The 13,593-nt window shown below is 56.0% G+C and overlaps 1 protein-coding gene across 2 annotated transcripts; it reads left to right on the top strand.

Moving 5' to 3' along the window:
* Positions 1 to 7,091: 7,091 nt before the first annotated feature.
* Positions 7,092 to 13,361, top strand: EMX2 (empty spiracles homeobox 2; the record flags this gene model as incomplete). 2 transcript variants are annotated; one of them, XM_080823061.1, is made up of 3 exons in its annotated part: positions 7,092 to 7,500; positions 9,436 to 9,620; positions 11,847 to 13,361. In XM_080823061.1, 3 exons carry the CDS (start codon positions 7,092 to 7,094, stop codon positions 12,012 to 12,014), a joined length of 762 nt encoding a protein of 253 aa, XP_080679187.1. In that variant the 3' UTR covers positions 12,015 to 13,361. The 2 variants fall into 2 exon arrangements, with proteins under 2 accessions (XP_080679187.1, XP_080679188.1); XM_080823062.1 differs by lacking the exon at positions 9,436 to 9,620.
* Between the last annotated feature and the right edge of the window lie 232 nt (positions 13,362 to 13,593).

Raw genomic sequence — 13,593 nt, 5'->3', positions numbered from 1 at the left:
CTCTAAGAGAAAGTATCCAGTTTCTTTCTTTCTTCAAGTGGCCAGGATCCATTTCTAAGCCCCAGCCTGACCCCCAGGTCCCCCCCCCTCAAAAAAAAGAGAGAGAGAGAAAAAAAAGGAAAGGTACTAAATAAAGAAACAATTCAGTTCTTGAAAGAGAGGCTGGTGGGGCACCAGTGTTTCAGAAGCCATCCCCAGTTTTGATGGTTCGTTAGTGCTGACAATCCCAAAGAGCTCCTAAAAGGAGTGAACCCCAATTTGCAAGATCGCTCACAGGTGACAAGAGCAGAGTCTCTAACGAAAAGATGCCAAAGAAGGTGGTAGGGGAATCAGAAGTGTGTCCCCCACCTTCCATGCTGGTCCTGTGGCTTGCTAGACATCTTGCCCAGCTGCTCGGAGCACCTGGCAACATTCACTGCCCTTGGGGCCCAATGAAGCTACAGTTTTAGGGGTGGGTGGCGGAAAGTGTGACAGCACTGCCTAGGCTGGGAGGGGCGAGTGCAGGAGAGACAGAACTATCTCCACCCCGTGGAGCCGTTGCCTGAGCAAGGCCAGTGTTTCCTAATTCCTGCTTGCCTGTCTGTGTCCATCAGTCTGTCCCTCACTCATCTTTGCTTTGCCTTACACTCACCTGAAGGCAGCTTAGGGAGAAAGAAACAGGGACCTGCTCTGATTCTGTGTCTTCGCTTTCAGTAGTGAATCCAGATAGCCTGTGTGTTGAGGGACTGATACGTTTCAACGTGATGGAGTTAAAACTTTAGGATCACTTCCTGCCTATAGCTCCAACGGGTCAGTGGTAGTTCCTGGCTCTGAAATGTTAGGTCTAAAATTGGACAGATCTCGGAAGCCCCAGGAGTTCACAAGCTCCTGCTAACATCCAGAGAAGGACAGGACCAGTTTCCTGCAGTCACCTGGGAAAGCAAAGACCCAGACTAGGGTCCAGACACTCCTGGGAGGGCTTAGTCAGGAGGTGGACGCTTTGAACAGTTACCTGGAGGATGCCGCCGGATTTCCAGCAAACCCCGAGAGGATTCCACGGCCTCACTTCAAGGGAGAGGCTAGCCTGCACTGAGGTAGATGGGGTCTGCGGGCTCCAAGAGGAAGGGGACAGTCACCTGGCCTGCGGTGACCGCCCAATCCGTCTGGGGACCAATTCCCACCTCAGCAATAACCACTAGAACATTGGCCGCCCAGGAGGGGGCGCAAAGCTGGGAGAGCTGGGCGTGACCCCCAGCTCCTCTGACTCCACCCCACTTGGGGCCAGCGCGGGGCAACAGGGGTCCATTCCTTGAACTACCATGGCTGGAAAGAGGGATCTGGGACCTCACGCATGGCTCTGTGGTTGCATTTGCGCGGTAGTTGGCCATCGCCCTGGCACAGGTGATCACAGGGCCGCCTAAGTCATTTTTAGAACCGAACCCCTTCTTCCTCCCTTGCACTCCGGAGAAAGGAGCCCGACTCCTACTGGGGCTGGGATTCCAAGAGCTGATTGGGAGTGGGGGTAGGGAGGAACGCATTTCCAAGTCGTCCTCTTTACTCTGTAGTCAGTGAGCCTCCATAGACTTCCTCTCCTCGCCCAGATTGCGGTCACCGCAAGAGTTTGGCTCTGGGGACGCCACCCCAGCACTCCCCTGCATACCCGGCTCAGGGGCTCCGCGGCTATCCCGCCCGCTCCCGCCCTCGCCACTAGGCGCCGCTGCGCGCACGCGGATCCCGGCCCAGGGAGCTGCCTCCAGGGAGGACGCCAGGAAGGGATTTTGCTCTAATAACAATTTTTTTAAAAACATGTTTTAAAGATAAGATTTTTTTTTTCGTTTTCCCATCCTCTCCCTGCGCGTTCGGAGATGCCGGGTGACTAGGAATCAGAGTGAGTTGGAGGAATTCTTAACCGACCCCCGGGGCCTCCCCATCCCCCAACACCTTTCCTCCTTTCCTCGAGTTGGGCCCCAGAAAGGGCTCCCTCTTCGCTGACATCCGCGCTCCCCACGGTTCCTGGAGGGCTCACAGTGCGGGCTCACGCAACCGGTACCCGCTCACCGGAAGGGTCCTGGATGTGGCGGAGTGCACCAGGGAAACTGGACCACCGTAATATTTGATGAACGGGGACTATGCCAAACATTAGCTCACTTGCTGCTCTCAGCAACTGTTAAGATATTGATATTTCTTTTTCACCGATAAGAAAACTGAGACTCAAGAAGGTGGTGGCAAAGGTAGTGACCCCAGGGAGCGCCTGGGCATCTATGCCGAATTGCAGGGGGCGACGATTGTGTCCCAGGCAGGAAACTCAGAACAGAGAGTTATGAGAGATCCCGCCACATTTCTGCCCTTTGATGCCTCCCACTAGCCAGGAATCCATACTTCTCTCCCCTCAGCACCTGCCCAGGAAATCCTGGGCCTTTAGGGGGAGCGTGGAGAAGCTAGTGGCAGGACTGTGAGACAAGCTATAGCTTACGTTTGCACAACCATGTTGTTCAGTTTTGAAGCCCAGCAATGAGCCCTGGAAGTGGACAGGTAATAACAACAGGAACATCGGGGATAGGAGCTAACTTTTATTACAGTTCATTATGTGTTAATCTAACAGTCTAAGCACTTTGCTTGGCTTATCTCCTTAAACAACCCCAAGGGCCAAGATACTATTATTTTTCTCCAGTTCACAGAAGAGAAAGGCACAGAGAGGTCAGGCAATTTGCTCAAGGTCACCCAGATCTGACTGGCATTTTTTGGGTGGGGCAGGTTCATTACCATAGAATATACAGTGAAATTTACCCCTCTTAGTGCACAGTTCTGTGAGTTTGGAAAAACGCTTGTAGAGGTGTAATTACTGCCATAACCAAGAAATAGAAGAGTTCTGTCACTCCTCAAAAACAGGCCTGACTTCTGCCCTCCACTGCCTCGTGGGCAGCATTGGCCAGATTTTTACAAATGACAAGATGAGGCGGGGAGAGCTTGCGGTGTTTGCCTAAGATCCCTCAGCCAGTAAATGACAGATCCCAGATTCAAGCCTTCATCTTGGGTCTGCTAGTCCAGCTGCCCGTTCCGTGCAGATTCCTGAACCTACAGAGTCCAATTTGAGGTGATTTGGGGTGTGTAGGAGGGAGGGCCCTTTGCTGGAAGACGGAGCTTCAGAAACCCCCTCGCAGCTCACTGCCCGCTCCCCTATTTAACCAAACACCCATCCTTCTAGGGCAGCTCGGGAACAAAGAGGGGCCAGATTCTGCAAAGGCCTAAGCCACAAATAAAGTGAGAGGCAGCTCTGAGGCACAGGGAGCAGGGGTAGAGTTGGCCCAGGGTCCGAGTCCAGACCAGAGTGCCCAGTACCCAAAGCCTCACCCACCAGTCTGGTTAATGAATTACTGTCCTAGTTAATTCTCCCACACGTAGGGGCCCAGTTCGAACCTTCCCGAGTTCCTCAGGTCCCTCGCCGCATGAATTAGCATAGATTATCTGGCTTCCAGGGCTTCTGCGTGGCCCAAGCCCGTTTCTTTCTCTCGTGGGCCTGAGCGAGACTTGGGGATGGCAGCACTCGGGGCAGAGGAAACCGACCCTGGCGATCCCTCACCCTTGCCCACCTGCCAGCCACTAGGGACCCGGAGCCAACCTCCAGGCGCTTTGCAAGAGGCGGGTGGGCTGCAGACGATCTTGCAGGAAGGGAGACAAGGCTCTGAGCAATCTGGGCCCTTTGCCCCGGCCAGACTTTTTGGCCTCTGGCAGGAAGAGGAGGGGATCTGGGCTCCAGACTGTTGCTCACCCCCTTGGGCACTCTGGACACTCCCAGCCAAAGGTAGGAAAGGATTTAAGGGTGTACCAACAACACTTTAGCGCCAGGCCTCTGAGTTTAAAAAAAGGGTTGAACTCCCTTACGTTTCAGACACTGTGGCGGGCTTCACTCCACCTCCCAGACACTAACTGGATCTCCTTTGCCCTCAAGGTCATCTGCTCTCACAACCCCCCCCCCCCCCCGCCCGGCCAAGATCACTCATACTGGGAAATAAATGGTCATTCCCCACCCTACAGCCAGGGCAGGGCTTCCAGTACCGTAGTTTTCACCCTCCATCCTTCCTGGAGAGCCTTTCAAGGAGAAGAACCTTTCCCTCTGGTTCCAGGATCCATGATCTAAGCCCACCTAAATTGGGTGCTTCTTTTTGGCTTTGGAAATGAAGGTCTGACCTCCACCTCCTCCCCAGGCTTGCTGACAAGCAACAGCCAACCCCCTTACCGGGTGGCCTCAGGTTCCCTGCCAGCCTGGGCACCATGGGGCTTGTGTCCTTACAGCTTCATGGAGGGAGGGATTTCTGAAGAGGAGTCAGTATTTCTGGAAGTCAGCCGTTCAGGCCACTGGGAGGTACATCTCTAAATGCACTCCACCACAAGGGGCTGGACTAAACACCCTGCATCCTTAGGTCTGCGAAAAAGGATGGCGGGAGGGGGGAATGCTACAAAGCAAGACCACAAGAACCTGGGAAGGGTGAAAACCCAGCCACCACCCAAGCCCAGAGCTGGCGTCAGAGGTCTGAAGCTTGAGACAGGGTCAGGTTTCTCCGGGCATGACGGCAAAGCCAAGGCCCACACCTGTCTTGTGTGTGAATGTGTATAGGTGTGCACGCTCTGGGAACGTTGCGGGGGTGGGGGAGCGGTGTGCAGCTCAGATGATCTCTGTTAGCTAGGGTCAGGTGCCCAGACAACCCCAGAAAACACATTTCTAACCTTTCTTGCCTGGAGGGTTTTCCTAAAGGGTTTCTCCTCCCCACCCCCAAACAAATTATGCCTGGAATAAAGAAGTTGAGAAATTGTCGAGAACAGAAAAATACATTAGATGAAACCAGAGAAGGTCAGGGGAGACCCCCAGGGCCAGAAGGTGGGCAGTTGGGCAATCAGGGGAGTATGTCCAAAGACCCAGACCTTCCACTGATCAAGCCAGTGGGGGTAGCAGTCTGGCTCTCAGACTTCCCTCTCCTCCCCCCTCCCAATCGACTTTTCTCGGGTCTCACGGCAACCTAGTCACCAAACACAGGCATTTCTTCCTCCTTAAGAGAAATGGCATGGACCTCTAAGTAATAGATTTAAAGGATGCCAGATTTTTTCCCTCATTAATTGTAAACGTGCAAAATACCTGCTGGTACTTCACTTTAGAAGAATGCAATTGGCAAGAAGAAAAAAAAAAAAGGAAAAAAGAAGCGGCTGATGAATAGATAATAGATCTTTAACCACCAATAAACAGAGAGCAGCGCCAGCAGCCTGGGGGACGTGATCATAATTATGCCGCTGCGTGAGCCAATAGGGACGAGGGAACTCGGCCCTAAAATCATCCCAAAACCGAAGGCGAGCTCGAAAATGCGGACACGGCCTGGGACCGGAGACGCGATCTGCAGTCCCTAGTTGCAAGCCCTGCACAGCAACCCGCCCCTGGGACGACAGATGGCGGAATAATAATAGAAATAATAATAATAAAACAACAACAACAGCAATAATAATAATGACAAAATTAACGCAAGTCCCAAGGACAGTGTAACGGTAATAGTAACACCACGTCTACCTTTCCCCTGACCTTGGACACCTCTGGTCCCAGATACTACCCTTAGGAACAGTTTGGGGGAAGGAGGTGAGCGCCCTCCCAGAGAGAAAAAGCCCCGGAGCCTGTGGGTCTGGTGGGAAGCCCGTGGCCCGGGCAGGGTCGTTTACTCGTGCCTCAACTTGCAAACGAACAAACTGAGCCAAGAATCGCGAACGCAGCAATCCTGGGACCTCGACGCTACGCGTGGTTGGATGACCCCCCACCCCCACCCCCACCCTCCAGCCCAGGCTCCATCCCCACCTGCGAAACCGCCGGGAGTTCTGCGGGGGGTGGGGTGGGGTGGGGACTGATGAAACCCAGCGGCTCCGTTAGCCTTCGCCCGGAATCCACTTACCCTCGCCGTGCTCCGGGGGGCGATCCCAGCTTCCCGGACGCAGGGCCACGGGGGGCAGCGGCGGCCGAGAGCTAGGCGCGAGGGATCTGCGTGTCCGTCTGTCCGTCTCTCCGTCCAGCTCCGGATCCGGGGGGCCGCGGCAGAGGCGGCGCGGGCCGGGGACTCTGCAGGGACCGGGGTGCCCCGGAGGGAGTGGTGGTGGTGAAGGAGGAGGCGGTGGCAGAGGGGGAGGAGGTGGGGAAAGAGGAGGAGGAAGAAGAAGAGGAGGAGGAGAAGAAGGAGGAAGAGGAGGAGGAGGAGGAAGAGGAGGAGGAAGAAGAGGAGGAGGAGGAGGAGGAGGAAAGGAGGCCGAAGGAAGAGGAGGAGGCGAAAGAGGAGGAGGAGAAGCCGCGGCGGGCGACGCGGGAGCGAGGGAGCTAGGAGCGCGGGGCGAAGGCGCGGCGAGGCCAGCGGCCCGGAGGGCGCAGGAGGCTCGGCCGAGGCCGCGGCGCCGACTCCGTTCCACACTCGGCCGGGATCCAGGCCTCCGGGTTCCCAGGCGCTCGCCTCCCTCTGACGCACTTTAAAGAGTCTCCCCCCTTCCACCTCAGGGCGAGTAATAGCGACCAATCATCAAGCCATTTACCAGGCTTCGGAGGAAGCTGTTTATGTGATCCCCGCACTAATTAGGCTCATGAACTAACAAATCGTTTGCACAACTTGTGAAGAAGCGAACACTTCCATGGATTGTCCTTGGACTTAGGGCGCCCTGCCCGCCTTTTGCAGAGGAGAGAAAACTTTTTTTGCCTCCCCCGAGAAACTCCCCCCCCCGCCTCTAACTCCGATCCCCCCACGCCATCTCGCCAAAAAAAAAAAAAAAAAAAAAAGAAAAAAAAGAAAAAAAAAAAGAAAAAAAATTACCCCAATCCACGCCTGCAAATTCTTCTGGAAGGATTTTTCCCCCTCTCTCCAGGTTGGGCGCGTTTGGTGCAAGATTCTCGGGATCCTCGGCGTTGTCTCTCCCTCCCCCCTCCCCCCTCCTTTCCTTTTCCTTTCCTTTCTTTCTTCCTTTCCTCCCCCCACCCCCACCCCAAACAAACAAGTCCCCAATTCTCGTCCGTCCTCGCCGCGGGCTGCGGGCGGCGGAGGCAGCGTGCCGCGGTCGCCGGGAGCCGGGAGCCTCGGGCGCCCGCTCCTCGGCGCAGCATGTTCCAGCCGGCGCCCAAGCGCTGCTTCACCATCGAGTCGCTGGTGGCCAAGGACAGTCCCCTGCCCGCCTCGCGCTCTGAGGACCCCATCCGTCCCGCGGCGCTCAGCTACGCCAACTCCAGCCCCATAAACCCGTTCCTCAACGGCTTCCACTCGGCCGCCGCTGCCGCCGCCGCCGGCAGGGGCGTCTACTCCAACCCGGACTTGGTGTTCGCCGAGGCGGTCTCGCACCCGCCCAACCCCGCGGTGCCCGTGCACCCGGTGCCGCCGCCGCACGCCCTGGCCGCCCACCCCCTGCCCTCCTCGCACTCGCCACACCCCCTCTTCGCCTCGCAACAGCGGGACCCGTCCACCTTCTACCCCTGGCTCATCCACCGCTACCGATATCTGGGCCACCGCTTCCAAGGTACGTGCCACGTCGCGGGGCTGCAGCGCGCCGCGTCCTGCACTGCCCTCGGCCTGCGCGCCGGGTGGGCGCTTGGCAAGGCCTGGGAGGAGGTTCCTCCAGCTCGCGGGCCCGCGCGCCCCGTTCGGAAACTGGGCGGCGAGGGGCCGGGCAGGGTGCTGGTCCCCAGTCTTCGAAGCTGCGGCCGCTTTGGGGGCTGGCCTGGGGCCGCTGGACCCCTTCAAGAGGGGCGCAAAGGGAGACGTTGTCCCCGAACGCTCTCGGGTGGAGACAGGCTGGGACAGCCTTCCCTGAGCGCCGCCGCCACGGAGTACCGGAGCCCGCGGGGTACCCAGGCTCTCCGTCTCCTCCGCGGTGCCCTGGTTGCCCTAGCTCCGAGGGGCCACGGCCACGGCCAGGCCACCAGGTTCGCCTTTGCGTGAGACCCTGTTCGCCACCCACTCTTAGTCCCTTCAAGCCTAGCCCCGCGACTTCTCAGTTTCCTACCCTCTTCGGGCGGCGAGGAGACCCTCGCGTCCCCAGAGCGTAGCCTAGGGGTTTGTTTTCCCTTTTTTTGGAGGCCTGGGGAGGGGCCTGGAACCCTCGCGGGTAGTAACCTCCGAGGCTCGGCACGCTCGCTAAGACCTGCTCAAATGGGGGCAGACTGTCCGCGGCGGGAAGGCAGGTTCTGTCTGGTTTTTGTTTTGTTTTTGTTTTTGTTTTTGTTTTAAAAGAAATGAACCCTATCGGGAGACGGGCTGGACGAAAAGATCTAAGTGTTTTCCCTTGCCGTTTTTTAAAAAATGTGTTTGCTTTTTTTCTCTGAGTGGGGGGTAGGAAGAAAGTTAAAACTCCAGAAAACGGGACGAGTAATTAGTTTAGTGGTCGGAGCTTGGGGGAAAAGACCTACCTCCCGCGACAGCCGATCAATACTCAGCGGCTTGTCCATTCATTAACCCTTTGCATTCCTATCAGAACCTAGAATCCGGTAGATGCCACCACCCTCCCCAATTACAAACAAAACAAAACAAAAACAGCCTTTCAGCCTAATTCCGGGACCGGATTTGCCCCCATTCTCTCCTAAACACTCGGTTTGTTTTTCTTTGTTTGGGTTTTTAGTGAATCGATTTCCCACCCTCCTGAGTGAACCCGAAACTATTCTGGCTTTGCTCACAAAGTTTATGGCTCCTTTCCTCATTCTCTGCTAGCTACGCCCTTGGTGCCCCCACCAGGTCCGAAGTAGCCGGGATCTTCTGGGACCGCGGACAGCCCCATAGGGCGCCCGCAACTCGGCAGCCCCTGGGTTTCGATCCCCTCGCTCCGGTCTTCTAGTTCTCTGGAGCGGGGCAGTGCGGAAGCCGGTCCTCGCGAGGCATTGGCTGCGGAAACCCTGCGCACCCGCCGGCGAAATTTCGGCCCCGGCCGGGCTGCAACCCCACGCCCAGGCTTTGTACTTTCCCCGAGGGGAAGAGACTTAATACAAAATGAAGTTTCCGAGAAAACTCTGCATAGCTGCCCGCCGCCTCTCCAGCCGGGGGTTAATGTTCCCGGAGGTCAGAAAAAAAGAGAAAGTTTCTCTGGATCTTGGGCGCCAGTCCCGGGGCCTGGCTCTGCTGCCCCTCTGCCCGGGGCGCCCGGGCGAGGGGGTGGCGAGGCCCGTGGCTCCAGGGCGGCTGCGAAGCCCCCCGAGGTCAGAAGCTTGGGGACTTGTGACGCCAGGCAGCGGCTGGGTGGGTGCTGCATAGGTACTGGCTCCGTGTTCCGGGGCGGACAGCTGGGCCGGCGTCCTCTTCGTCCACCTACCTCCGGAGGGCCCCGGGTTCCCACGGGCCCAGCCGTACAGGCAGCGCGGAGGCCATGAGCGATGAGCCCCGCCAGCCCGGCTCGGGAGAAGCGTGCGGCCCCGGCCGGCCAGCGCTGTCTCCTCTAACGGGACTTCTGCTATGTCCCTGGCAGGGAACGACACAAGCCCGGAGAGCTTCCTTTTGCACAACGCGCTGGCCCGAAAGCCGAAGCGGATCCGAACCGCCTTTTCCCCGTCCCAGCTTCTGAGGCTGGAACACGCCTTTGAGAAGAACCACTACGTGGTGGGCGCCGAGAGGAAGCAGCTGGCGCACAGCCTCAGCCTCACGGAAACTCAGGTGAGGACTGCGTGCACCCCGCGATCCCATCCCACATCTCTGGCCCCGTGCAGGCGGCGTGCAAGTGCGGAGCTCGGAGAGGGCCTTTGGCAAAGAGCCCGGGAGCTGGTTCCACGCTTGGGTTCAGAATGAATCAGTTTTGAGGTGCTTGGCTTCCTTGCGTTCCAGCAAGGGATTGTAGGAGCCCACCCACCCTAGGCTCTGGGGAGACCGGCTGAGTAGCTCCCTCCTGTCCGGCTGGGCATGACCTAGAGTTCCTGGTTAAGACACCTGTGCGCTTTTGGTGAGACTTTCGGTTAGAGTCTGGGGACTCGGGGCTGGGTGCCTGGAGAAGGAGAGCACAGGAGGGTGAGGGGCAAGGTGTTGGATGCTCGAGGCTCGAGTCTGGAGATGCCTGGGAGTGAGTTAAACTGGAGTTCTGTGCCTCTGCAGACCCAAGGTTCACACCGACGGCTCTAGTTACTTCCCTTGAGGGGATCAGAGAATCAGAAGGCAGAGAGGCCAGACATCTAGGTGCGTCCCTAAATCAGCAAAGCAAAGCTGGAAGGCTGCAGGGAAGGGCTGCCTTGGGGGACAGACCCCTGCGGCGCAGCAGGGCTCCAGAGGCGGGTCTGGCTCCGGCTTGCTGGGGTCGGGGAGGGGGCTTAGGGCTACAGTAGGCGCTACTGTACGCAGAGCCACAGGGCGGGGTCAAAGTTCCCGGCGAACAGTAACGTTTTGGGGCAGATTAAGTTGTAACACTTTTTCTGGGAGGCGCAAAGAGGTCGAAGCTTTTGTTTTAAAACGTCCCCCTGGACAAAACCGAGGAGGGCCTCGCGGGTTGGTGCGGGGCCCGACACAAGGCGCGGCCCGGCTGATTTCTCCTGGATAGCCGAGGCCGTGGTGGTCTTTGTCCGCCTCGCTGCCCACGCTGCCTGGAGTCTTTGTGTGCGTGTCAAGCCCCGAGCGCACCGACGCGCGCCTTGGGCGAGCGCCGGGGAGAAATGAACCGTCCTCCCCCTCAATTAGCAAACTCAAAGCAAATTAAACTCAGCCTTGTTCCAGCTCGGCTTTTTCATGGGGCACTTTGGGGGACTGGGGCATTGGGGAGAGCAAGCTGGGACCTGGGCCGGCCTTAGAAAAGGAGGGAGTAGGGAGGGCTTCAGGGGCCTGGGCTGCTGCTTTCAGGAAGGGACAGGCCTGGGCACAGGGGAGGTGCTGTCACCCGCATTTCCCTCACTGTACTGCACTGCTGAGAAGCTGGGACAGTGTTGGTGTCTCCTGTGGTGGCTGAATGGGGACCCACTGCCCAGCACCCCCAGGGGATGATGGGGATGGCAGCCCAGCCCCACATCATTGCTCCCTGGACCTCTAGCAGCTGCTCTGGGGAGATGAAGCCTCCAGACCAGCTCTGATGGGAAATGATGTGACCACCGTGTGAGCCCGGGCCTTGTGGGTCCTGGGGCTGGTCCGCAGGAGGGAAGGGTGGGAGCTCCACTCTTCTTTCCTTTCTTAGTTTCTCTCTCACTTCCTCTTTATCCCACGGTTCTTTCGGAAGCTTTCACTTTTGAGCTTCATTTCCCAGCTGGAAAGGTACAGTCGGGCTGGTCCCCAGGCCTCCCAGTCCTACCATCCCGCAGGCTTCCTCCAGTACTCCCCCGCCCCCCAACTCCTGCTCACCTGCAAGAGTCCTGGGCGAGGAAGAGGGAGCTCAGGCAGATCCTGACTGCCTACCCAGGGCCGAGGCCTGGCAGAGGAGGCGCTATATTTAGGCAAGCCTGCGGAAGCAGACAAAATAGAAAGCACATTGGGCCTTGCACCAGAAAGCTGCCGCAGCCGTCGGCAGTAAGGTCTTCCCTGCACCGGAGAGGTAGAGGGAGTCAGGGACTTGTCTCTTTTTATTTTACTTTACTTATGATTGTTGTAGGGGTTTTCCAGGGTTCGCAAGGCTTTTGCTCTCAGCAGGAGGTGGGTGTCCCTTCCAGGGCCAGGCGGGGCAGGGGCACTGTGCCCTCTGGGCCACCTGGTCTGGGGGAAACACCCCACCAGGACCCAGAAGGGTAGGGAGCCAGGCTTCCTAGCTGACAGCACTAGGAGCTCGGCCCCCAGAAGGGAGGTCTGGGGGAGGCCAGCCCTTTAGATGTGCCGCTGGGGGACTGGGCTCTCTGGAAGGCACCGCCTGGAGGAGGAAGCAATAGGAGAGCGCTGTGGCGGGACTAACGCGCCCCATCCGCCTCTTGTCCACAGGTAAAAGTATGGTTTCAGAACCGAAGGACGAAGTTCAAAAGACAGAAGCTGGAGGAAGAAGGCTCAGATTCGCAACAAAAGAAAAAAGGGACGCACCATATTAACCGGTGGAGAATTGCCACCAAGCAGGCGAGTCCCGAGGAAATAGACGTGACCTCAGACGATTAAAAACACAAACCGAACCCCACAGAAACGGACACCACGGAGCAAAACAGACAGGGAGAGGAGGGGTAGAAGAAAAACAAAAACAAGCTACAAAACAAAAACAAACCGCACACACACAGTCACCGAGAAGAGGAAGAGGGAGTCAGAGAGAGTGTCGGCGCTTCTCGGACTTTGGGCAGCGAGGGCGCGGGGTCCTGATCCCAGGCTGCACGGAGATGGCGGAGGACGCAGGCTTCTTGATCAACAGGCACCCCTTGTCTAAAGAGGCAGCAGAGAGAGAGAGCGAGAGAGAGAAAGAGAGTGAGAGAGAGAAAGAGAGAGAGAGAGTGAGAGAGAGAGATCCAAATGTGGCACCGTGGAAGGCGCTCTGAACAAGGGAAGCTGTCAGTCAAACGCCAGCCCAGCGAGACAAGATGATTGGCAGGTATTCCATTTATCGCAGTCCTGATTTAAAAAAAAAAATAATAATGATAATAATAATGATGGTAAAAGAAAACCCCAACCAGGCACAGGACTTTTTCTTTTGCACTTCGCAGAGTCTCCCCCCCAATCTTTAAAAAATAATTAGTAATACTAGCAATCGAAATTCCGTATCTAGCCCCAACCCACACCTGTTCAAAAACTTGAATTGCATGTTGCAGTTGTTGGGCGAATGGTGTCTAAAGACAGAAAATGAATTGTAATTTTCTTTTCCTTTGAAAGACAGGTTCTGTGTGCTTTTTATTTTGATTTTTTTTTTCGAGAAATGTGCAGTCTGTAAACACTTCTTGATACCTTCTGATGTCAAAGTGATTGTGAAAGGTAAATGAAGTAGGCTCCGCGATAGTGGTCCTCTTACAGAGAAATGGGGAGCAGGATGGGGGGCTGGGGGTGGTGGGGGAGGGTGCCCACAAGAGGAGTCAGGACTTGTGCTGGGAAAAAAAAAACAAAAAACAAAAAAACCCTAAATTAATTCTATTTCTTGAACATTCCCTTTCCTAACATCCCGAAGGCTTAAAACCCAGAAGTAAACTCCTTTTGGTGGTTGGAGAGGTTGGCCAAATTCAACCATTCGCTGTAAAGGCCATTCCCAAACTTTAAATCTATCTGTTGCAAAAACTAAAGGACTGTAGTTAGCGGGGAGGATGTTAAGTGTGGCCAAGGACATGGCGGCAAGTTTTCAAGCACTGAGTTTCTATTCCAAGATCATAGACTTACTAAAGAGAGTGACAAATGCTTCCTTAATGTCTTCTATACCAGAATGTAAATATTTTTGTGTTTTGTGTTAATTTGTTAGAATTCTAACACACTATATACTTCCAAGAAGTATGTCAATGTCAATATTTTGTCAATAAAGATTTATCAATATGCCCTCAGAGTAGTCGTTTTGAGAAATTGAAGTGAGTTTTTTTTTTTTTCTAAGTATCTATAATTTGAGTGTGGTCCTTCTCCAATGAGGCTCGAGAAACCCAGGCTCCTCACCCACAAAAGGGCCAGACTGATGGATTCTTGGGCATTTTAAAGAGAGATGAGGGTGGAAAAGGGAGAGGATTAGGAAAACTTAAGTCCTTCAGAAAAGGGATGGGAGAAAAGTTTTCCAACC

The sequence above is a fragment of the Martes martes genome (assembly GCF_963455335.1).
Source record: "Martes martes genome assembly, chromosome: 14".
Lineage (NCBI taxonomy): Eukaryota > Metazoa > Chordata > Mammalia > Carnivora > Mustelidae > Martes > Martes martes.
The sequence above is the reverse complement of the archived record's forward strand: the minus strand, read 5'-3'. Positions and strand labels throughout refer to the sequence as shown.